Source organism: Podarcis raffonei, chromosome 10 (genome assembly GCF_027172205.1).
Source record: "Podarcis raffonei isolate rPodRaf1 chromosome 10, rPodRaf1.pri, whole genome shotgun sequence".
In the NCBI taxonomy this organism is placed as follows: Eukaryota; Metazoa; Chordata; class Lepidosauria; order Squamata; family Lacertidae; genus Podarcis; species Podarcis raffonei.
Genome location: NC_070611.1, coordinates 45,463,410 through 45,484,896, shown reverse-complemented (window position 1 = coordinate 45,484,896; position 21,487 = coordinate 45,463,410). Strand labels below are relative to the sequence as shown.

Below are 21,487 nucleotides of genomic sequence, written 5' to 3'. Positions count from 1 at the left end.
ATTCAGTGAAGTGTCCACAGCACAAATTATATGGGATTAGTTTCAGTTGTTGTGGCCCAAGGAGACTGACATGATGCTTAGAAAGGTCTGACCGACCGTGCATGTCCCTCAGCCCTTGCCTTTATGGCAATTATTATCATTACGGTGGTACCTCGCAAGACGAAATTAATTCGTTCTGCGAGTTTTTTCGTCTTGCGAAGCACAGATTCCCTGGGTATTAACAGTTTTAAGAAAAAGGAAACAAACTCGCAAAACGTTTTCGTCTTGTGAAGCAAGCCCATAGGGAAATTCGTCTTGCGAAGCAACTCAAAAAACTCGTCTTGCGAGTTTTTCGTCTTACGAGGCATTCGTCTTGCGAGGTACCACTGTATTATACTTTCTACTCTGGACTCACCTACCAGTGGCACATGGCTCTCAGCCGAGAAGGGAATGCAGCCCTGGAGCTGAAAAAGGTTCCCCATCCCCAATCTGTTTGAAGCTGCTGGGGATTGTTTTCACGAAGAAGAATTTATCCAGGTCACTAGTACCTAATAAATTATTTCTTCCCTCTTGCAGAAGATGCAAACTTTGATAGCTTATATTCATAAGAACTTGGTCCCATATAAAACATAGTGACAAAGGCTTTAGTCATCCTGTTATATTCGGGCCATCCAGCAAATATTTTAAACCACACAAAAGACTGAGATCACACAACATACAAACATAATTGTGTTTTTAATATATATAAAAAGTTAAAGCCACTGCCTTTGACAATATTATTTCATCTGCCCTTTATTTCTAACAGTGTTCTTATCAAGTTGTATTAGTAGTAGTATTTGAAAGATGGACACCCTCAATGGGTGAACATCATATTGACCAGAACAAGGTTTTGTATTTACAAATCTTCAGCCTAATCTTCTGCAACTGAAGTTTGTTTATTGCCGAAAAGGATAGCCTAACTAAAATTCCACTGGGGAGAGTTGCATCAGAATGAAGAATTTAAAACAAAAGACTGGACATCCTCTTGTTAAACATCTAAATGGCAAGTGTAATGGAGGCAGGCAGAAGGGAGATCTGGTAGAAAACAAAAACAGTAGTAAACATTGTACAAGTGACAAGACTCATCTTTCACAGAGTTATTTTAGTTTAGTAAGTGAGTGGTCTGATAAGATTTAGACCAATAGTCTCTCGATAGCTTGTTGGACAGACTGAATCTGTGGCTTTAGCTGTGAGCCTTCTTTGATAGTAATTGAACAGGCAATGACAGGCCGAGAAACACCACATGCCCGCCCCAGGGCCTGCTTGGAGCGCACAAACACGTAGGGCACATTCTTGTCCTCACAAAGCAGTGGGAGGTGAAGGATGATCTCAAGGGGCTCCGCATCTGCAGCCATCACAATGAATTCAGCAATGCCTCTGTTCAAAGTTTTAGTAGCTGTGGAAAAGAAATTGGTACAATGAAAACTCCATTTCCTCACTCTGTCAGGACTCACTCAGTAAAATCAAACAAGCAGCTAGTTGCAACATTAAGAGGGCAAATCCAATGTAAAAGGTTTTATGTACCTATCTATTGGATAATTTCTTGGCTTCTAGGCACAATCTCCCAAACTTGTACTTGATACAATGTATGTGGAGAGATGATTTCCAGAGCCCATGGGTAAAAAATTTACAACTGAAAATTACGGCAATGGGAATCTCCCCATCCAAATTACTAGAGCAGGATATAGTTCCAGCTAAAAGAACAGTAACCTGTAAACTAGAGGAGATGGACTTGCAGCAGAAAATGGTCTTGGGCAATGGTACCTGCTCACCTCTAAACCTTGGTTTATTACCCCTCTTAAGGCTCCCAAACTATTTGAATTCCTTAACTTCTTCGGCTCATAGATATGCCTTTGTAAAGGCAAGATTCAACACCTTCCCATCGAACGTGCTGAGAAATAGATTCTCCAATGGACAGATATCGCTCTTATGTGATTGTAATTGTGGGGCACCGGAATCGTTGCATCACATAATTCTTGATTGTGCTTTTCACTCATCAGCCAGGAGCACGTTTCTTGCTCAATATCTAAAGGGAATTGCCGATGATACGAATGAAGCTAAACTGAGATATCTATTAAATGATGATGACCCCCTAAGATCACTCATGGTTGCCAGATTCTTGATCAGCGTCCTATCCCTAAAGAAGAGAAACGGACTCCTGTGCGGCTCGGATAATCCCTTTAAACTATGATCTATGTTTTAGGATGTAATTAGGTGATACCACCATTGATGTCTTCTACTAATTTATGAGCAGAGGGCGATGTTTATGTTACAAATTTATTGTAATGTATGATGTTGGTCTTTTGTTTTTGTTTTGCTTTGGTTCTTGCCTGTTTTTTGTAAGTCTTGGCGGTTTTAAATTTGGAGGTTTAAGTACATTATGGTGGTATGGGAAACTGTCGTGTGATGGGCCAATGGCCATAATAAAGATCAATACAATACAATTCTTGGCTTCTACAAAAAATTAAGTTTCCGTTACTTGTCAAAGACAAGCTAGGGATTCAAAGAACTTTTGGGTGGATCCTAAAACTTCCATTGGCCCACTGGAATTTTTGGCCATGAACAAAACAATCTCCCCAACTAAGAATGCTTATTTGTGATAACCTTCCTGCTACTGCCCCAAATTTGCAGAACTGGAATAGTGAGTAAGAAAAGTCAGGGTGTCTGGACTGATAGTAGCAAGTTAATCTAATCCCCAAGACCAGGATGACAACCACAGAATAGACAGAGGTGTTTGGGGGCATATTTAGGCAAAGTACGAACTACTTTTTCCACAAGAGACAATGCAAACCTAATACTCTACAAGAATGGGCAATTAATGGTACAAGCTCAACCCGATCTCACCTTCATTGGCTCCTTTGCGTAGCTGTTTGTAATTACAGGACTGCTGTACAAGATCAAGCAGTGTCTTGGTGAGCTGAGCATCAGCTAGTGGATAAGCTTTAGGATTCACTTCTGCCTCAGTCTATAGAAGGAAACAAAGAATCAAGGTATAGGTAACAATTTCTCTTCTTCCAAGCATTTGCTGTCACAGCTACCTCTTTCTGTGTAACTTAAGATAGTTCTGTAAGTCTGCGAGTTCCTACAACGGCTAGGTCAATGTTAGAAGGGCCACATGTGGTTCAAAAAAGACTTTCCACTGTTCAGGTATTCCGTTTTTTCCAGCTTCTCTCAAGCCAATGAGGAAAAGAGGCAAAATACATATTGGCCACGGAACCCAGGCAGAGTCTTAAGTAGTTATTCAGCCATGAAACTAGCTGAAAATCCTTGGGTTAGCCACATGCAATCTGCCTAACCCAGAGGTTTTCAACCTTTGAGTCCCTTACCCAACTACATCTTCCTGAGGCATCCCTGTGGGGCTCAGGAGCCCAATTATGTCACCCCTTGCCTGCAGAGCTGGCAGCCTCTCACCCTTTTTTGAACACCCTCTCTTGTGGAGTGTTCCCTCACCCTCTTCTCCTTAGGAGTCCCCTGGGCAGCTGCTGCCACCGCCTCTAGTCTTTGAGCTGCACCCCCACCCCAAAGAGAGGTGCCTCCCAGAGGCACCATTTGCCTGCAGAGCTCGTAGCCAGCTGTGCAGGCCTTTGGGAGGCAGAGACACGAGGGCATCGGAAGAGGGCCAGGGGCCAGTGTTGTCCACGGCATCCCTGATCATAATTCAAGGCACCCCAGTGTGCCACAGCACACTGGTTGAAAACCACTGGCCTAACCTCACACGGGGCTCCTATGGTGGGGTTGATTCTTACGTGCGTGATCATGGGATGGTTGGTGGTGGGGAGGGGCGAAATAAAAAGAGCGGAAGTCAACCGGAGAAGCGAGGCAGTAGGAGCACGTGGGTGCCAAGATGAAGCCCTGGCCTCCCTAACATGCCTACAAAGGCGCTTCTAAGCGGCGCGAGTGACGGCGAAGTTTCTCCAATAAATCAGTGCTGCTTAAAAAAGCGCATCAACTTGAACATTAAAAGAAGCAGCCGCCTTGTGAGTGACGCCGAGGCTTCCTTGCTTCGCACGTGGCAGCCCCCCCCTTTCACAGGAAAGGGGCAGGCCATGCCGGGGAAGCCTCTTCCTCGTTCCCCACGTGTGACATTTCCACTGGCCACCCTTCTCGCCCCCTTCCCCCGCCGCCACTAAAGCCAGCTCGGCGTCCTCAGGGACCCCAAGCGCAGACGTAAAGCGGGGTCCCCGCCTGCTCCGCCCGCCTCGCCCCGAGTCCACTCACCATGTCTGCGAAGTAGAAGAACCACTCGAAGCGCTTGGCTCTGGATCGATCCTCTCGGCCCGAAAGCTTCACGGAGGAAGAGCCTCGCAACGCTCTCGAACGCAAGGCAGACGCGCGCGCTCTTGGAAGTGACGTCGAGGGGGAAAGGACAGGAAACACCGCGCAGGCCGTCCTTTAGGGAGAGAAAATGAACCCCCACAATCTCGCCATTGCGACCTCTAGCGTTGGCGGACTAGGAAAGAAACTCTCAGGAACTGGACCGGCCCTCAGAGGGGATGCGGCAATCTTATGCGCATTTTATCAGGGAGCAAATCCCATGGAGCCTAGCGGGATCGCCTCCTCCATAAAGGCGTTTAATGAAATTGATCCGGTGGTTATTTTGAGCCAGCCAGCCAAGAGTACAACTATGTAGTGCCTGGTCCATCCACAATATGCCGCATCCACAATGTGCTTTGATTCAAATTTAGGTTTTGCCTGTTCCCGACTCCTGTGCAGTTGGCAGCGGCGAGACAGAAATTAAAACAGGTGTGACTCTCGTCCTCAAAATTACATCAGCTTGCCAGGAATAGTTTAACCTGAATTTACAGACCACAAGGCCGGTGGAAGCTGCCTTAAGCTAAATTAGATCATCGGTCCACCTAAGTCCAGGATTGCTTACACCGAGTGGCGTCGAGTTTCCAGGTTTCCAGAAGCACAATTCGACATGGAGGTGCCCGAGACTGAACCTGGGACACCCTGCCTACAAAGCAGGTACTTAACCACTCAGCTACAGTCCTTTCGGGGAAATCGAGAGGAATAGTCTAGAATCCTGCCCGAATGCGCACATGTGGATGCAATCCTTAAGGTCCAATTCACTTGACAGTGCAATTCTACGCAGTTTGTATGACTAAAGACCCGCTGAGTGCAGCGGGGTTTCCACTCCTTAAGTGGTCATTAGGGAATAATGCACAATGCACTTCTTGGGATTTCTGAGAAGGCATGCTTAGGATCGCGCGGCAAGCCCCGCCTTTGTTTCAGGTGCATTTTATTGGCGTGCAGGATTTACACGCCACGTTCTTCCAAGCATAAGAAATTCATAGAAAAAATTCATAGAATCATAGAGTTGGAAGAGACCACAAGGGCCATCGAGTCCAACCCCCTGCCAAAGCAGTTTTCAACACAGAGAAGTATACTAAAAAAAACCGAAGGGGAAAAAACTCCCAACCCACAACCTTTTAAGAAAATGATTCAACCTGTGCTGTAAATAATCATTCCATTCCGCAGGATGAATCCGTCGGTGGGCTCTAAGTCCGCGAAGCCACCAGAAAGCAGCCTCGGAAGCGCTACAGATTCCGCAGCAGGCTCCTTCGGACGGCGCTGCGCGGCAGGCATTGCGCCTGCGCAAACATTTGCCGCCAAATCTCTCGCTCTCGCCTTCTGGCGGTAGCCGGTATCCGAGAGAGGGAGGGAGGGAGAGCGGGGAAGGGATGGAGGCGACGATGGCGGAGCTCCTCGTCTGCGAGCGGTTCCACCCGCGGCACGACCCCCGCTGGCTCCTGGAGCTGCCGCCCTCGCCGCTTTGCTTGGCGTGCGCCATTGAGACGCTCCAGGATGGCGGGGCCTCGGTGGGTGCGCCCGTCTCTGAGGGTGCCAGCAGCACCCATTCTCCCTTGCCCCTTGCCTCACCTTCCCGGTGGTCTGTGTGCCCTGTATTTTGGGGCTCTGACCTATCCGCAGTGCAAGGCCTCTTGTTTACTCTTGACATTTGTTACAGTAATGATGATGGTGCCATGTACATACAACAGGCTTTACAAAGAGGCTTACAATTAAGTAAGAAAGCGGGGTGTAGCAGGTAGAGCTGGATGAATGGATTGTGGAGGACCCAAGAAGGGATCTATAACTGGGTGATGGGGGTAAAAGACACAGGGAGTTTTATATCCTGTGTTCCATTCTAGGAGGAAATTAAGAGTGAATTTGAAAACTTCCAGTACAGGTTGGCATGAGGCTTTAAGCTTTGCTTAATTTTCTCAATAAATAACTGATACAGTTTTGCTTTTCTAATATTTAGCTAGTACGCAAGAAACATGTGCTTTCCTGCCTTCGGGATGTTCTGATTCGGCATGCAACCCTGGTCATGCCATTGCTTGCACAAGACGAAAGAGTGTGTGCTCATTTCATAGCAACTTTGTTTGGTAAGAGAAAAGTATACTAACTTGATGAATGTAACAGGTATAGAAGTATTACTCATGGCTTTTCTGGGATAGAAGATTGGAAGCAAGTATTTTATTCCACTATGGTGTACCATAGAGGCTAAGATTATGAGCTGATGGAAAGGCCAAACTAGAATGTGTGATTGTGTTTAACATGTCTATTCTTTTCCTCTGCCCCTGGTAAGTAACAACTGTTGGTCTAACTTTTAATCTCAATGAATTATTTTCCAAATGCACTCCAATCACAGGGATTTGGGGAGGGATGTTGAAGTTTAGAGGGACACATTTTCTCCCTGTGAATTTCATCTACTTACATAATAAGAAAGAAAAATTATAGCCATTTTTGGATTTCCCTTTAGAGTCAACAGGGGTGAAACAGAATTTTGGATTTAGCAGATCAGATTTGCACCTTAATAATGAAACAAATTGGAACAATACATGTGCTAGTAAATATTGTGGTTGCTGTACACCCCTGGTTATACTCATTCATGAAAATGGCTTCGGGAGTAATCCCTGAGGAAAAATCCATCCCCACTGCCTTGCGGGATGTCTCTGGGAGAAGAAAAGTCTATGAAGTAAACACTACACAAATCTGGAATGGAGTCCCTAAGATAATTGGATGGCACCTTGTATGCCTCTTGGCAGTTCCTGCAGCCAAGCTGGTGCCAAATATATTCATTTCCTTACCTTCGCTTCACATCAGTGAGCCATAGGCACAGCCACTCCTCCTTTCTTCAGCAGCAGCAGTAGCAGCAGCAGCAGCAGCATCAGTTGATCTGTTGGGTGCTTGGATCTGCTGCCCCTGTGGATCTTGCCAGCTGAAACAGAATTGCTTCATATTGCCTCTATTGCCTCATTAAAAGACTGACCCTGGGTGCAATTCTAACCCCCAGATATACCATGCCCTAAACTCTCTCAGCTGATTTATCTTGTTTCCTGCTACTCAAGAGCTGTGACTCTCCTGACCAGAAGCCTAGGTTCATGACACCTAGAATATGGTTACCAAAAGGGGGAAATGTGATAATGCTGGAAGAACCTCTCTTTCTCCTCTGCCCCTATGATTTTCATAAAAATTTCCAAGCCCTGCAGCACAATCCTGTGCATTATTACTTAGAAGGAAGTTCAATTTTGTTACAGATGGGAGCCCCAGTATAGATTACAAAAAATAATTGTGATTAATCTGTGGGTTGATCTTAACAGAGATATTGCAAACGGTGGAAGATGGCAGTGTACTGGATTTACTCATTGAAGGTGAGAAGCACATGGTGAATTGCTGTTGGGTATGGGAAGCAATGGGCATGGGTGGCGCTGTGGGTTAAACCACAGAGCCTAGGACTTGCCGATCAGAAGGTCGGTGGTTCGAATCCCCGCAACAGGGTGAGCCCCCATTGCTCGCTCCCTGCTCCTGCCAACCTAGCAGTTCGAAAGCATGTCAAAGTGCAAGTAGATAAATAGGTACCGCTCCGGTGGGAAGGTAAACGGTGTTTCCGTGTGCTGCTCTGGTTCACCAGAAGCGGCTTAGTCATACTGGCCACGACCCGGAAGCTTCCTCGGCCAATAAAGTGAGATGAGCACTGCAACCCCAGAGTCGGTCACGACTGGACCTAAGGGAAGCGACTTTACCTTTAAGGGAAGCCCTTTACCTTTAAGGGAAGCAATTACTGTACTATTTTTAGGTCAAAATTGCATTAGCATTTTTATCAGTGTAAAAAGCTCCAATCCAAATGAAATGAGAAATTTCATAAAGGTTGCAATCCTAAACTCACTTTCTTCAGAGTAAGTTTTATCAAACAGTGTTTGTTAATCTGAGTAAACACACTTAAGGTTGCACTGTGTAGAGAGTAACTCAGATTTTAAGATTTTCATACATTCTTGTGAGAAAATACGTATGGAAATCAAATATTTCTGTAGTAGTAGCTATGGTTAGGGCAGAGTTTACACTTCAGGACCCCTTCCAACTCTGCAATTCTATGATACAGATTTCAGTAGAAAACTACTCGGTACAGATATTGTCACGACCCTAGAACCTGCCAGACCAATCCATTCTTGAATTGGGTTGGAATTCAAATTGTTATATCAGGTGAATTGGCATCAAATAAGTAACTGGAGCATACACTTAAGTGGCTTTCTTCTCTCAAGCCATATTTTCTAATACTTTCCTAGTTTTTAAGGAGCTGTGTAGTTTAGTAAGGAACCTAAGGAGGTTGATTGTAGGTCTCAGCTACTGGAATTCAAAGAACACCCCCAATTCTTGAATCAAAATTACATTAATACTATTTATGCAAACCAGGAAAATGATTTACCAACTTCACATGAACCATCTGCTGCACTCTTCTTAACAAAGCCAAGGTTTTCCATGAGCTTATTTTTTGGTAGAACAGATGGAATAGGATCACTGTGCAGTGATTATGAGCCAAGAAAATACATCTCAGTTGGTGAATGTTGAGGAACTGAAACACTTATGATATGAATACCTGACAAATTAATTTATGTTTCCTGAGTTGTATTTCTCTCTCTCTCTGTCCTGCTCCGATATGTGGAGGAGAGAGCCTAGAGTATATTTATGAGAAAACAATTTTGCCCTCACCTAAGCCTGAAAAATAATTCTCTTGAGAGATTTGCTGACATCAGGACCTATTGCTCTGGTTGTGGGTAGGGATTTGCTATTTCTTGATTTCTCTTCATTATAAATATGACACATCGCTGTTGACTTCCTTTCTGTTATCATGTATAACCTTATGATGTTGTGCTTGAGTTAAAGGAAAAAAGAGCAAGATGCCCTTTTCTCTGATAAGGAGGCCACATCTTTTCCCCAACTCCTTCCAGGCAAATGCTCTTTAGCGAAGAGCTGCACTGGAAAGGCTGGTGAGGCAGGTGGGGCTCAATATTTTATTATGTAATAATGTCAGCTGTAGGGCTCGTCCACACTTCCATTTGCCCCTCTGGAAAACCCACGGTTTAGCGCTGAATCGGAACCAATGACAATCAGGTTTTCTGTGGATGGCAATTTGTTCCAATTTACAGTAGTGGTAAAGAGTGGGTTTCTCATGGGAAAGCAGGACAGAGACAAGTGTGTGAGAGACAGACGTTACAGCAAAACCTAGAGAGAAGTGTGTGAGAGACAGACGTTACAGCAAAACCTATTAAAAGCAAGTAAGAAATGTGTTGTGCCTAATCTCCCCCCCTTGTGTTCAGTTTTGGTACTGCTGGTAGTAGGACTGAAGTTGGAGCGGTACCTGCACTATCTATTGGATGAATGCCAGAAAGAGGTTGGTACAGATTATTTCCTTGCTGCTTCAAATGTACAGACTCTCACCCCTACTTATGCCCATTCAGTATGGCTTTCACTCTCAGGCTTCTTGCCTGCTTCCAGTTCAGCTCACATGCAAAACTCTGGCCTTTGTCTTTCTCACTACCAGCCAGGCAAGGAAAGGAGCCCGCCCAATTGCCGTCTGGCACAGAACAGCTTCCTTTGTTATACTAATGGCTAGACTTAGGTGACAACTTGTGGGATGCAGGTGATGCTGTGGTCTCAACCACTGAACCTCTTGGGCTCACTGATTGCAAGGTCTGCAGTTTGAATCCGCACAACGGGGTGAGCTCCCGTTGCTGTGTCCCAGCTCCTGCAAACCTAGCAGTTCGAAAGCATACCAGCGTGAGTAGATAAATAGGTACCACTGTGGCAGGAAGGTAAACAGCGTTTCCGTGTGCTCTGGCTTCTGTTATGGTGTTCTGTTGCGCCAGAAGTGGTTTAGTCATGCTGCCCACATGAAAAGCTGCCTGCAGACAAATGCTGGCTCCCTAGGCCTGAAAGCGGAGGTGAGCACTGCACCCCATAGTCGAATTCAACTGGACTTAACTGCCCAGGGATCCTAGGTGGTAACTTAGGTGACAACTACAACCCTTGCTTGGCTAATTCAACAATGGAATCCTTCATTGGATTTTAACCCTTGCTGAATGCAGGACCTCAGGAATTACAAGGGACAAACATCACACTTATTAACCCTCCCTCCAACACACAACAGTATTACTCTCCTGCAATAAATTGTAAATTCTTTTATCCTAAGCTTTCATCTCTTGTCTGTTGCTAATTCAGATGCCTTTGGTTGCTAATTGGTGCTTCCTGTACACAAATGTTTCGCAACATATGCGCTTGAAGATAAGTGATAACAAACTTGTATCAGTTCACTATGTGGGTGGTGGTGTGAGGGCACTTCCTTCTGAATAGCAAGTTCAAAGAATGCTAGGGTAAGCAGAACTATATGGACCCTGCCATGCAAGTTGCAGTGCGACTGTATCTGTGAGGTAAAGCGCATTTTCAAAAAGATAGTCTGCTGAATTGTCTGGTTTTTTTTTAAAATGTAAGGACATTTTCTCACTGCTTTAATTTTTCACTTGTTTGCCACTACTATAGTTATGCAAGGTAGCAGCTACAAGAAGCAGCTTGCCCATGTTTATTCTTCTTGGAAAACTGGCAGACTCCATCCCAATTTTTGCTGATGTATGGGTGGTTGAACACAGTAAGTATTACAAGTACAGTGGTACCTCGGGTTACAGAGGCTTCAGGTTACAGACTCCGCTAATCCAGAAATAGTACCTCGGGTTAAGAACTTTGCTTCAGGATGAGAACAGAAATCACGCGGCGGCAGCGGGAGGCCCCGTTAGCTAAAGTGGTACCTCAGGTTAAGAACAGTTTCAGGTTAAGAACGGACCTCCAGAACGAATTAAGTTCTTAACCCAAGGTACCACTGTAAATGCAATGTTGGAACTAAGAACTCCTGTGAAGGTGAGAGATTATGTCTTTTTAAATGCTCCTAAATTTTTTTGTGATAGCAAACAAGGAGACTAAAATGTAATCTTGGCAAAGCTCATGAAAGCCATTCACAAGACTACCTGTTCTTTTTTGGAGAGGTGGAGGTCAGCCTTGTAAATTTAACTAAGTGGAAATGAGTGTTTAGTCTCTAAGGGGCATATCTTTAAGGGGCATAAAACATTTTGTGCTTTAATAGGAAGCCTTTCCATATAGCTAATAGTGACTCATTCAACAAATTCCAAAAATACTTTCAATTTCCCTATATGAGGAAAAACCACAAGCTTATGTCAAGATCCACAAATATGGTGTATTGAAACTGGACATGAGCAGTCTTTGTGAGACTGGATTAGTAGATCAGCCTGCTTCAAGTTTGAATAAGTATCCAAATGAACAAATCCAGACAATGTTTTGGTGAAGGAGAATGTTTTTTCATGCCTATATGTGCAAACACTGGGTGAACTAGAGAAGGAGAGGCACACAAGTGGGACATGATAAGCAGTAGCAACACCAAGCTGCTGGGACACAACAACTGGAAACATGGCAAAACTCTAAAGTGAGAGTGGTTAGCTAGGTTGACTTACAGGTCTGTGTATGCAGAGGCAATAAAAAGATCCAGGAACTTAGACTAAGGGCAGCATGTGAGGTAGTAAAAATGAAAAGAATGGAAGCAGCACAACTGTGGGGTGACCTTACATCAAGGATGACTTGGAGATTAGGGTTTTGGTCATCTGCTATTTGGAAATAGCTGAGTTTCACAAGTCAGTAGGGTCCCCATTTGTGGATGGAGGAAAGATTCAATAAGGTGCAAGGTTAAATTGTGGAAAAAACCCAGAGGTTGGTTAAACATGCATACATACATACATAAACACATACATTGTGTTTATTTTGATATCTCATATTAGCTATGTTATCAGTTATCAAGAACCAAATTGTAGTGTGTTTTTTAAGCAAAGGGATTTGTACCTTGATGTGCAGATGTAGTATGTAGGCTCAGTTAATTTTTTTAAAAAAATCAGTTTGCTCAGCATACAGAACTAACGAGCTTTCTGGGGATAAGGGTGCTCATGAGGAATAATTGCATGAAACTCAGGATGAGGGTGACTGTCTCCTCTGTCTCCCTTAAATGATGCCCCTGTTGGCCAGCCCACAATTGACAAAGTTAACAGTGTTTTCTCTCTTTACAATTGATTTTTCTGTTCTCTCTGCATGTAACATGATGGAGCATCTGGCTGCAGGTTTGATGTACCCAAATGAGAGCATAAAGGCTGCTGTATGTTATCTTTATGGCAAGCTGTACTCTGTCCCCAGTGCTGCAGAGAGGCTGTTTGTTCATTTCACAGAGAGGCTGTGTGGCCTCTTTCTGACTACTCTAAAGAATTCACAGACCAAGGAGCTGCAAGTTAACTGTATGGGTAAGGTGCTCAATCAGTGGAATAGGAGGGGAAGAGCTTGGGATGTTTTCACAAATGCTGCTAGTGGTGCATTTCATTCTGGAATGCTTTGGAATAGAAAGTGGAAGAAAGCAATTTTAAAATTCAGTCTCTTTTATCATGCACATAAGGATTTAATTTGCCTTTCAGATTCTGAACCCATGTGTAGGCATATTGCTAGTTTTTTTCAAAACAAAAAAACACCCCCCCCAAAAAAAACCCTCAAGGCCAGGCACCTAACACAAATTTGGATATGCTGTACTATACTCTTATGGTCAAACTTTAAGCAACAAAAGTTGAATTAATTGATTTTTATATGTATATATGCAAATTTAGATCTATGGCATAGTAAGTTGGTGAATGGCTGGGTTCTTGCTGGCCATGCACTTTGTAGAATGCCCAGCTGCCCTGTTAGGAAAATAAAAAAGTTGTTTTTTTAAAGTGGGGAAGGGGCAGGAGATTTGGAAATTGGAAGCGTATCTTCTTAATAGCTAACCATCTGTTCCAGGCAATATCAGGAGTCAGTTTGACTTTTCAGAGCCAGAAAAAAATGTTGAGGGACAATGACTTTTTGCTTTTCTGATGGAAAATTGAAAATAAATAATCTGATGTAGATATCTGTATAGACAATACCATATTGCTTATAGAGAGGTCAAAATATTGCTTGGTAGTAGAGCAGCAATAGAATCGGAATCATAAAGACGTTTCAGAACCCAATGATGTGATGTTTAAATATCTCTTGTTTTGTTAGTTTCTCATTTTCTTTCCCCTTGCTCTATTGCAGGTTTGCTAAAGCAGCTACTGAAATATGATAAGTTTGTTTCATTTATTATGAGTAATTCAGGAAAAGGAGCAGATTCTGCAAGCCCAGAGTTGTTTGAGCGAGAAAGTCCATTACCTTTAATGATCAAGAAGGTAATTGCCAAAAAGATTTAACCCATCTTCCTAACATCTGCTGCCAGATTTGTTATTATTCCGAGTTGACGCATTAATGGTGAATGCTGAACTTGCTTAATGGCAAGTTTTTGTTACATATTCCCTAAATATAGGTATTAGTGAATACCTTGTGTTGTAGAAGAAAATTAAAGGTGCTATGCTACATCTAAATGTATTCTGAGAGAATGGGTGGGAATGCTTTTTCCTGGTTGCACATGGGGTCATTTTCATAATACCGTTATGAGTTTGTGGGTGCAAGACACCCATAACTCTTGGATTTAGTAAGTGTTGGAGTTTAATCAATGCTTGGAGTATTAAGATGGGCTGCCAGATGCTGAATTTATCCGTGTCAAAATACAGTGGTACCTCGGGTTACATACGCTTCAGGTTACATACGCTTCAGGTTACAGACTCCGCTAACCCAGAAATAGTACCTCGGGTTAAGAACTTTGCTTCAGGATGAGAACAGAAATCGTGCTCCGGCGGCGCAGCAGCAGCAGGAGGTCCCATTAGCTAAAGTGGTGCTTCAGGTTAAGAACAGTTTCAGGTTAAGAACGGACCTCTGGAATGAATTAAGTACTTAACCCGAGGTACCACTGTACAGGCCAAACCAGTTTTTCTGTGCTTCAGAGATGGGCCATCAGCAGAGAACAAAGATAGGGAGGTGGGCCATCATCAAAGCAAAGACTGTGCAAGCCAACAAATGTGGGGAGCCCCTCTCTGAGATTGTTAGCCAGAAGACAGTGCCAGTTTTCTAGGAAGTTTTCTAGGAGTTCAGTTCCTTGTGGCATGATTAAAGGAAAAAGGGGTCAGCCTTTGAAGCTGGGGGGGGGGGCAGGGCAGTCAAAGCATAATGTGGGCTGACAGTTTGAATCCAAGGTGGCAGCAGTGGGAGAAATGGAACCATCATGGAGTGTAATGCTGGAAGCCCCTCCATCGTAGGCTTAGGTTGTATATAACTGTAAATAAACCGTATATCATAAAGATGCCACAGTCTCTGTTGTGCCTCATTTCCAAAGGAAACACAAACTCTGGGTAAGTGCCTGGACCCCTAGAGTCTCGCACCGCACAAAGATTGGGGTAGTGTGTAACAATACAATGGATGACGCCCATTATGATTACTAGATGCAGCATACACAGCTGTTTGATGTATTTGCCCATAGTTTTGTGATTATTCTAACACTATTTTCTATTTAGAAATAAAATCTATTCAGATGGTTTGGTTTGCATGCCAGAGTAAGCCTAACCATGGTTTAGTGTAAATGCATGAGTGTGTGGGCTCCTAGAGAGGAGTTTGTGGTTGGATTGCTTTCCCCCAGTTGTCTTGCTGCTGTGTTGTACTGATCTAAGCCATGGTCCAAATTCGGGCTTGTGGTTTAGCTCACTAGATTAACCATGAATTGTAACCAAGGTCTGTCATGTATTTTTTTTACTTGTAGTGTGTTTGGGAGAACTAAGCCAAGAGCTCTAGTTTGCAGCAGCAAAATGACCCCAAGAGTTTTCAGTGAAGCAGCTGCTAAAATGTAGAAAAAACTCTCTTCGTTTTAGCAGCATCTTCCAGTTTATGAGGTGATGACAGATGATTGACGGGTAGGTGGTCCTACCTCGTGTCAAATTTGGCCCATGAGGCACAACCTGATCAAGATCTGGTCTGCAGAGCCAAAAAGTTTGTCCACCCCATGTGTAGTGTGACATGCGAACCAAGACATCTGAATAGTTAAAAATATTTTTTTAAATAAATATTTGAATGCTAAACCATGGTTTAGCTTAGTGTGGCTCTATGACAATAGCATTTCTTTTTAGCTTAGATTATTATTCTTGTTCTGATTTGCATTTGGTCAGCACATTTTTTCTAATGCTGCAGTAATTTAGTGTAACAATGGCTCTTTAATACCTAGTCTTATGTCTTTCACAGCTGTTATTGTCTAGAGATGAGGTATTACAGGTAGCAAGTGCTCAGTGTATGGCTGCTGTACTGGTGCATTCTCCAGCAACATATGCTCCTGCCTTTATCAATGCCGATATCCCAGGTAACAAAAAGAATGTGCTGTTGTTTATTGTTTGCCACTTTGCAGGTTATCATGGTACTTGATTGCAAAGCTATGTTTGGAAAAGTTGCAGCTATTGCAGCACTGTTAACCAATAATACTTCAGAGTGACGTAAACTAGAAATTGTAAGTACAGTATAAGGAGAATTTTATGCCCCACGAATAACACTTTGCAGTAATCTAACCTAGAGGTTACTAGAGCAAACAAGAACCCCCCCCCAATTAAAAACAGTTAGAATAATTGGAGGAGCAGAGTTGCAACTTGCACAGCAGCCAGGTCAGTAACTATTTTTTCGCCTTTCTTTTTCCTTCGCAGGGAGATGGCAGAAACTCCCCCTGGTAGTTTCAAGACGTGGCAGAGTTTTATGTTAACATTTACTTCTTTTGTGCTTTTCTTTATTTTCCATCCTTTTGGGAGTAGTTGTGTTGGGCTCAACTGATGCTAGAATACATTTATTTTTGTTTGCAGAGTTCCTGTTTGAGTGTCTCTTCTGCATGAGCGAAATTCTCACCTGGTCAATTTATTGCTGCCTGCTGCTGCTGACTGAGGAACAGCTTTTCTTTTCCAAGTGTCACACTGTCTATGGTAAATCACCATTCTCTGCAGCCTGATGGAGTTGCTGCCATGCCATTCAACATTTCCACACTAGCTATTTTGTCTGCAATTGCTATCCATTGTTATCGCATCATTCTTTGTTCATTAACTTTTCAGAGAATCCAGATGATGACATTGCCCAATCATTGCATTCTAGGGTTTTGTTCGTTGTTCTTTCATGAGTTTTTGAACTTTATTTGTGGCTGTTGTTCTGCGGTGTAATACAACTGCAACTCCACAAGTACTACTAAGGCTTTTAAAAAGCTGCAGTGTCTTTAATCAAAAGCTACCTGTTCTGATCATTTATTGTGTCCAGTTCGGCATGACTGGGAGACAGGTGATGAATTGCCCCTTAATTGCTCAGCTTTTGTTCCCTGTGGCTTTCCTTTCATTATTTTCTTTTCACTTTTATAGAAAGATAATGCCGCTTCTCTGTAAAAGGACTGGGGGGGGGCGACCCAGATTGAGAAAAGCAATGAGTAATTAAAGTTTCCATCCCCTGCAAAATGGGGAACTGAAAGTGACTGAGAGCACGACCTTGGGAATCCTGCCACCTTCCATTCTGTGGACATGACCAAGGCAGCTTAGACATCATTGAGACAGGATAGTGAACATGTTGGGAATGTGGGCTTGGGAGAACACATCTTTGTTAGAAATTCTGTCCTGCCATGTGCTACCCCAAATCCTTGTGATGCAGTACATGTGGAAGGTGTTCAGGCATTGCTCCTGACGGTTATAAGTTGCCCACATCTATAAAGCAGCATGCTCAAAGTACTTCACATATGTGGTGATGGGCTAAAATGAGTCCAAACAGCCTCTATCACTTGATGTTCAGTGTTAAATAGTGGGAAAGATGGACGAAGGACACAGCTCTGTTAGATTCACAGCTCTTTATTACAGCAGTTAGAACTGCTCCTGGAGTCAGACGCAGTGCAGCCTAGCTGGCTGCTTTATGTAATACTAAGTAACTTGTAACAGTAACAACTCCCAACCAGCTAACCAATCAGAGAGTGACAGTTCTCAATCCTTCATTTGCATACTGGTGGCCCTGAGTGAGAACTGCAGTTAATCTTAATACATAACATTCAGGAAGTAAGTTGCCCAAATCTTTCCACCTTTCTACTTCACTACAGGAACCCCTTTCATGGACTGGGACCTGCTTAAATATTTTTGACTTTATTCCAGGCATTGAACCCATTTTAAGGAGCCTGAAAGAAATCTTGCATCTCAATAATGTGGAATTGCAAAAGCAGGGCCTTCTACTTTTCACTGAAATTTTAAAATGGTGAGATTTCAAAGTTCCAGGTTGCCTTTAATTTGCAAAATGAGTGGGGGAGCACCTTTCATGGATGATTTTGGTGTTTTTTTTTTGTGGGAGGGGGGAGGTTTTAGGTGAAAGGGATATATCCAGGGTATATTCTCATAAGCGATAACACACTGTCCACTAGCTTGCTTGTGAAATAAAATTTTAAAAATTAAGTGGAGATTTTTATCCTGGACTCCATTTGTATTAGACATGAAATTGTATACAGTATATACACGCACAAATACGTATTGTTGCTGTGTTTATTGTTAAATTACTTTGGTATGTTTTATGCAAAGCAATTCAATAAATAAATAAATGTGCAATTTTGGCAATGAACTCACAACTTAACTGTTTGTTCCTGTAGATATCTTGTAGCGAAAGCCTTCATGTTGTTCATACAAAGCATGCTTAGGGTTATTATTGAGAAACTGTTACCAATAATATAATTTAAAGATTCAGACCAAGTCCCAACTGAGCAGTAACCGATAAAGAATTTATTCCTATACTGGTATGCATGTGACAGTCTTTCTATAGGAGGCTATGATTTAAAGATTTGATCTGCATTTCTTCTTTTTCAGGCAGCCAGCAGAAATCAAATTATTTACAAATACCTCTGTCTTTAAAAATGCAGTTAGTGTTCTTCTAGAAGCTTTAAACTGTCCTATTCTTGAAGTAGCAGCTGAAGCTGTGAAAGCTGTGGCTGCAATACTGAGGTAAGTAGGAAACAATTTGGTGAACTTTTTCTTTGTAGCTGGACACCCAGGTTAGTCCTTTCTTGCACTCTTGATTTTGCTGACATCTGGACCACCACGAATTTCTGTCTCCCCTGAGGTTTGCTTCCAAGTTAATTGCCTTTCTTGTCTTACTCTTTTCGTTGCAGAAAGGATCATGTGACCATCCCACCCGTACTATACAGAGAGTTACAGAAGCTGGTCGAAGGTGTATTAAAACGATGTAGTGATCTTCCACTGCCAATTCTTAATAGGAGGCTCATGGTTAGTCATTCACTGTTGTGTTTTTATTCTGATTGGCAGGTAATGTGGGCCAGATGTGTGATGAAGTCCTCTCTTCGTGCTCCCACCCTCAAATAGTGGTGGGATTCTGGCAGTCCTTTCCACAAAAAGCCCTCCTCTCATGTTAGCAAACCTGTTGCTATGCTTGAGATAGTTGATCTGCCTCACTCCTTTCCGAAGGGTGTTCTCTGAATCTTTTTTATACTTGGGGCTGAATTTTCCACTTGGATTTCCTCATAGGCCTAACCTAGTAATGTGCTTCCAAACAGCCGGGATTTAAAAGAAAGCTGGTCCAAATAATGGGATGGCAAAACATGTGTTTTCAACAAACTTTAAAATATAGAAATATAGACATGAATAAATGTTTGCATGTTGATGCCAAGCCTTATAGTGTAGCCTAAAGTCAGGAGTACTATACCGGGGAATCGCAGAGATGGTTACAAGTGTCTTGATGGAGAAGAAACGAATTCTTGTCATTCCAAAATACAAAAATGAGTGACACCCTCTGCACATGCACCTGATGTTTAGCTGCTTTCCAGAACATTGTGAGCATGTGCAGCCAAATCCTATTTGTATTTACTTAAGTATGGTTTACTGAGTTCAGTTGGAGTTCCTCTACAGTAGATGTGTAAATATTGCAACCTTAATTGCATTACCACATATGTACTTAGGATAGGATGAGCAATTTCAAAAAATGTGACTTTATGTGCATGTTGCAGAGACGTTACACAAGTATTGCAAGTATATGTGCAGTGCAGGGGCACATTTTAAGAATCAAGGGATCAGTTTGCAATGACATTAAAACAGAAAGAGGCTAATCTCTAGGAGAACTTAGTTTTAGTCTCTTCTGTTTTTCTAGTGTGACAGAATTACTACTTTTATCTATAACGTGCTGTAACCCAAACACATGGGAGTTACGAAAACTTCTATTGCTATTTATTTCTCACTAGAAAAGAGGGGAATTCTCTTCTGCCTTTTTCGGTACAAAAAGCTGGTGTGCATCTGCTGAACAAGAATTAACACTGGCTCATGATAGCAAAAGAGAAGAAATGGATGAGCAGCCTTAGTGTTTCAAACAATTAGAGGGCTTTTCAAGCTAACGTTTGGTGACTGCAATTGTTAATTTAACGTGATATTCTGGTGGCATGAAGTAGAAGGTCATAAGAAAGTCTTTTTCTCTCATCTCAATGTCATAGGGTCAACCGGGCAGCAGACATCAGAACAAAACAGTTTCACAGCAGGGACAGTTCCTGCAGAGTGCTTTAGAAAGCTTCAGAAATGCTTGTAGGTGAGGAAGTTCTGTCTGTCTTTAGCCTAAGAACATTTAAGAGAGATCAGATAGCAATTTGTTCACTGCTTTCTGAAACTGTAGGGGAGATGCGCAAAGCTTGCATCTGTGTCTGAGGATATGATTAAAGGGGTATGAACCAGGGTTTCCTGCTTTGCTCCTCTACATTCAAGTGGCTCAATAGCTGATGACCTGGAGATTCACTCTTTGTATGTGCTAAAAATACCAGTAAGCCACCTTTGTGCAGCGGATAAGGTTGTGCTCTGGCCAGGAGCCAAGTTGGCTTTGGGATGGGTTGGGGGGCCGCTGTTCTGGCTCTCACCAGCCCCAGGGACAAAGCCAACCCAAAGTTTTAGCAGGCTCTGGTGGGGGTGGGGAGTGAAACCCAGTGGGGCCTTTTAAAGTAGGCTCCCCCACCCAAAGTAGCACCATTTATTTGTTGGTTGTCCTGCGTTTACACTCTCCCCATCTTCCCAAAAGTTCATAGCAGTATCCTTAAGATTATCTTTGTAACAACTCTGGAATTTAGGCAGGGTTGAGTGCTTGGAGTCATACTCACCTCTTCAAAGTGCATGGAAAGTAAAGCAGGAACATGCCTGGTGGCCCTGTCCTTTACATGTTCAGTGGAAGGTGTGAATGGAAGTCTGTGCTTACAAATATATATGCCTGATGTACAACTGTGTGTCTGTAGAGCTCTATCATCTTCTGCTGAATGTGCGGAACTTGGGAGGGGACAGTAGGCACAGTCTTTGTTTCTTTCCCCTTTCATGAGTTTGATGAACACATTTTGAAGATGTAAGAAGGGTTCTGCTGACATAAAGCTCTCTGAGAGGCCATTAATACCAAGAGGAGATTGAACACATTCAAACTCAACATTCTGGCCACGGAGTTGAGGTCCGGCCAGGATGCTGTAGAAACATGATGCAATAGCTTCTGTCCATCTGACAGTCCTGTGTGTCTTTCTAGATTAGCTGTGGAATCACAAAACGACCCTGTGGCTCAGGAGAATTCTTTCACTGCTCCCAACTCAGAGAATGAAGATACACTGAAAAGCTTTTCTGAGTTTCTGCTGAGGATCTCTGACTCTCTTTGCATTCCCATAGTCATGGTAGGGTTTCCTTTTACCCCACCCAAGCATCAAGTGGTTCACATATGTTTATACGGAAGCAAGGAACACCTAGTCTAGCGTCCTGTTCTCACAGTGGTTAACTAGATGCTTTAGCAGGACCTGAGTACACCAGCACTAGGAAAGTGAGCATGACAGAGTTTGTGCCCCATGCAGAAGAGATTGGCTGGTGGAGGCAGTGATGCTGTGCCCTTCCCTCTACTTCCTGCCCCAATTATTAGGTATGTGGGGAATAAAGAGGAGCACCCAAAGTTTAAAAAGGTAAAGGACCCCTGACAGTTAAGTCCAGTCGCAGACAACTCTGGAATTGCAGCGCTCATCTCACTTTACAGGCCAAGGGACCCCGCGTTTGTCTGCAGACAGTTTTTCCGGGTCATGTGGCCAGCATGACTAAGCTGCTTCTGGCACAATGGAACACTGAAACCAGAGCAGTGCACGGAAATGCCATTTACCTTCCCGCCGGAGTGGTACCTATTTATCTACTTGCACTTTTTGGCGTGCTTTCAA

General features: G+C 43.2%; 2 protein-coding genes across 4 annotated transcripts in view; one reads left to right on the top strand and one right to left on the bottom strand.

The window, feature by feature from the left end:
• Positions 1-697: 697 nt before the first annotated feature.
• Positions 698-5,607, bottom strand: SNU13 (small nuclear ribonucleoprotein 13). Its single transcript, XM_053406580.1, has 4 exons — positions 5,469-5,607; positions 4,237-4,412; positions 2,863-2,983; positions 698-1,414 (listed from the first exon to the last, which is right to left on the bottom strand). Exons 1-4 carry the CDS (start codon positions 5,605-5,607, stop codon positions 1,152-1,154), a joined length of 699 nt encoding a protein of 232 aa, XP_053262555.1. The 3' UTR covers positions 698-1,151.
• Positions 5,608-5,681: 74 nt separating this feature from the next.
• MEI1 (meiotic double-stranded break formation protein 1) overlaps positions 5,682-21,487 on the top strand; it is a 39,773-nt gene continuing 23,967 nt past the window's right edge. The window contains exons 1-14 of one of the 3 annotated variants that reach the window (XM_053405972.1): positions 5,682-5,840; positions 6,284-6,407; positions 7,626-7,676; positions 9,621-9,694; positions 10,840-10,945; positions 12,447-12,650; positions 13,453-13,583; positions 15,520-15,634; positions 16,122-16,238; positions 17,433-17,532; positions 18,132-18,266; positions 18,434-18,548; positions 19,763-19,854; positions 20,821-20,962. In XM_053405972.1, coding sequence (XP_053261947.1) covers positions 5,703-5,840; positions 6,284-6,407; positions 7,626-7,676; positions 9,621-9,694; positions 10,840-10,945; positions 12,447-12,650; positions 13,453-13,583; positions 15,520-15,634; positions 16,122-16,238; positions 17,433-17,532; positions 18,132-18,266; positions 18,434-18,548; positions 19,763-19,854; positions 20,821-20,962 — 1,644 coding nt within the window. In that variant the 5' untranslated portion in view covers positions 5,682-5,702. Of the gene's footprint in view, positions 5,841-6,283; positions 6,408-7,625; positions 7,677-9,620; positions 9,695-10,839; positions 10,946-12,029; positions 12,651-13,452; positions 13,584-15,519; positions 15,635-16,121; positions 16,239-17,432; positions 17,533-18,131; positions 18,267-18,433; positions 18,549-19,762; positions 19,855-20,820; positions 20,963-21,487 lie in introns of those variants that run through there. The other 2 variants (XM_053405971.1, XM_053405970.1) reach the window with 2 other exon arrangements.

Coding starts and splice junctions, on each gene's coding strand:
- SNU13 (XM_053406580.1), bottom strand. CDS start 5,607: ATGCCTGCCGCGCAGCGCCGTCCGAAGGAGCCTGCTGCGGAATCTGTA. Junction 2,984..4,236: donor TCTTCTACTTCGCAGACATG/GTGAGTGGACTC, acceptor TTCCTTCTATAG/ACTGAGGCAGAAGTGAATCC. Junction 1,415..2,862: donor ACGCAAAGGAGCCAATGAAG/GTGAGATCGGGT, acceptor TCTTTTCCACAG/CTACTAAAACTTTGAACAGA.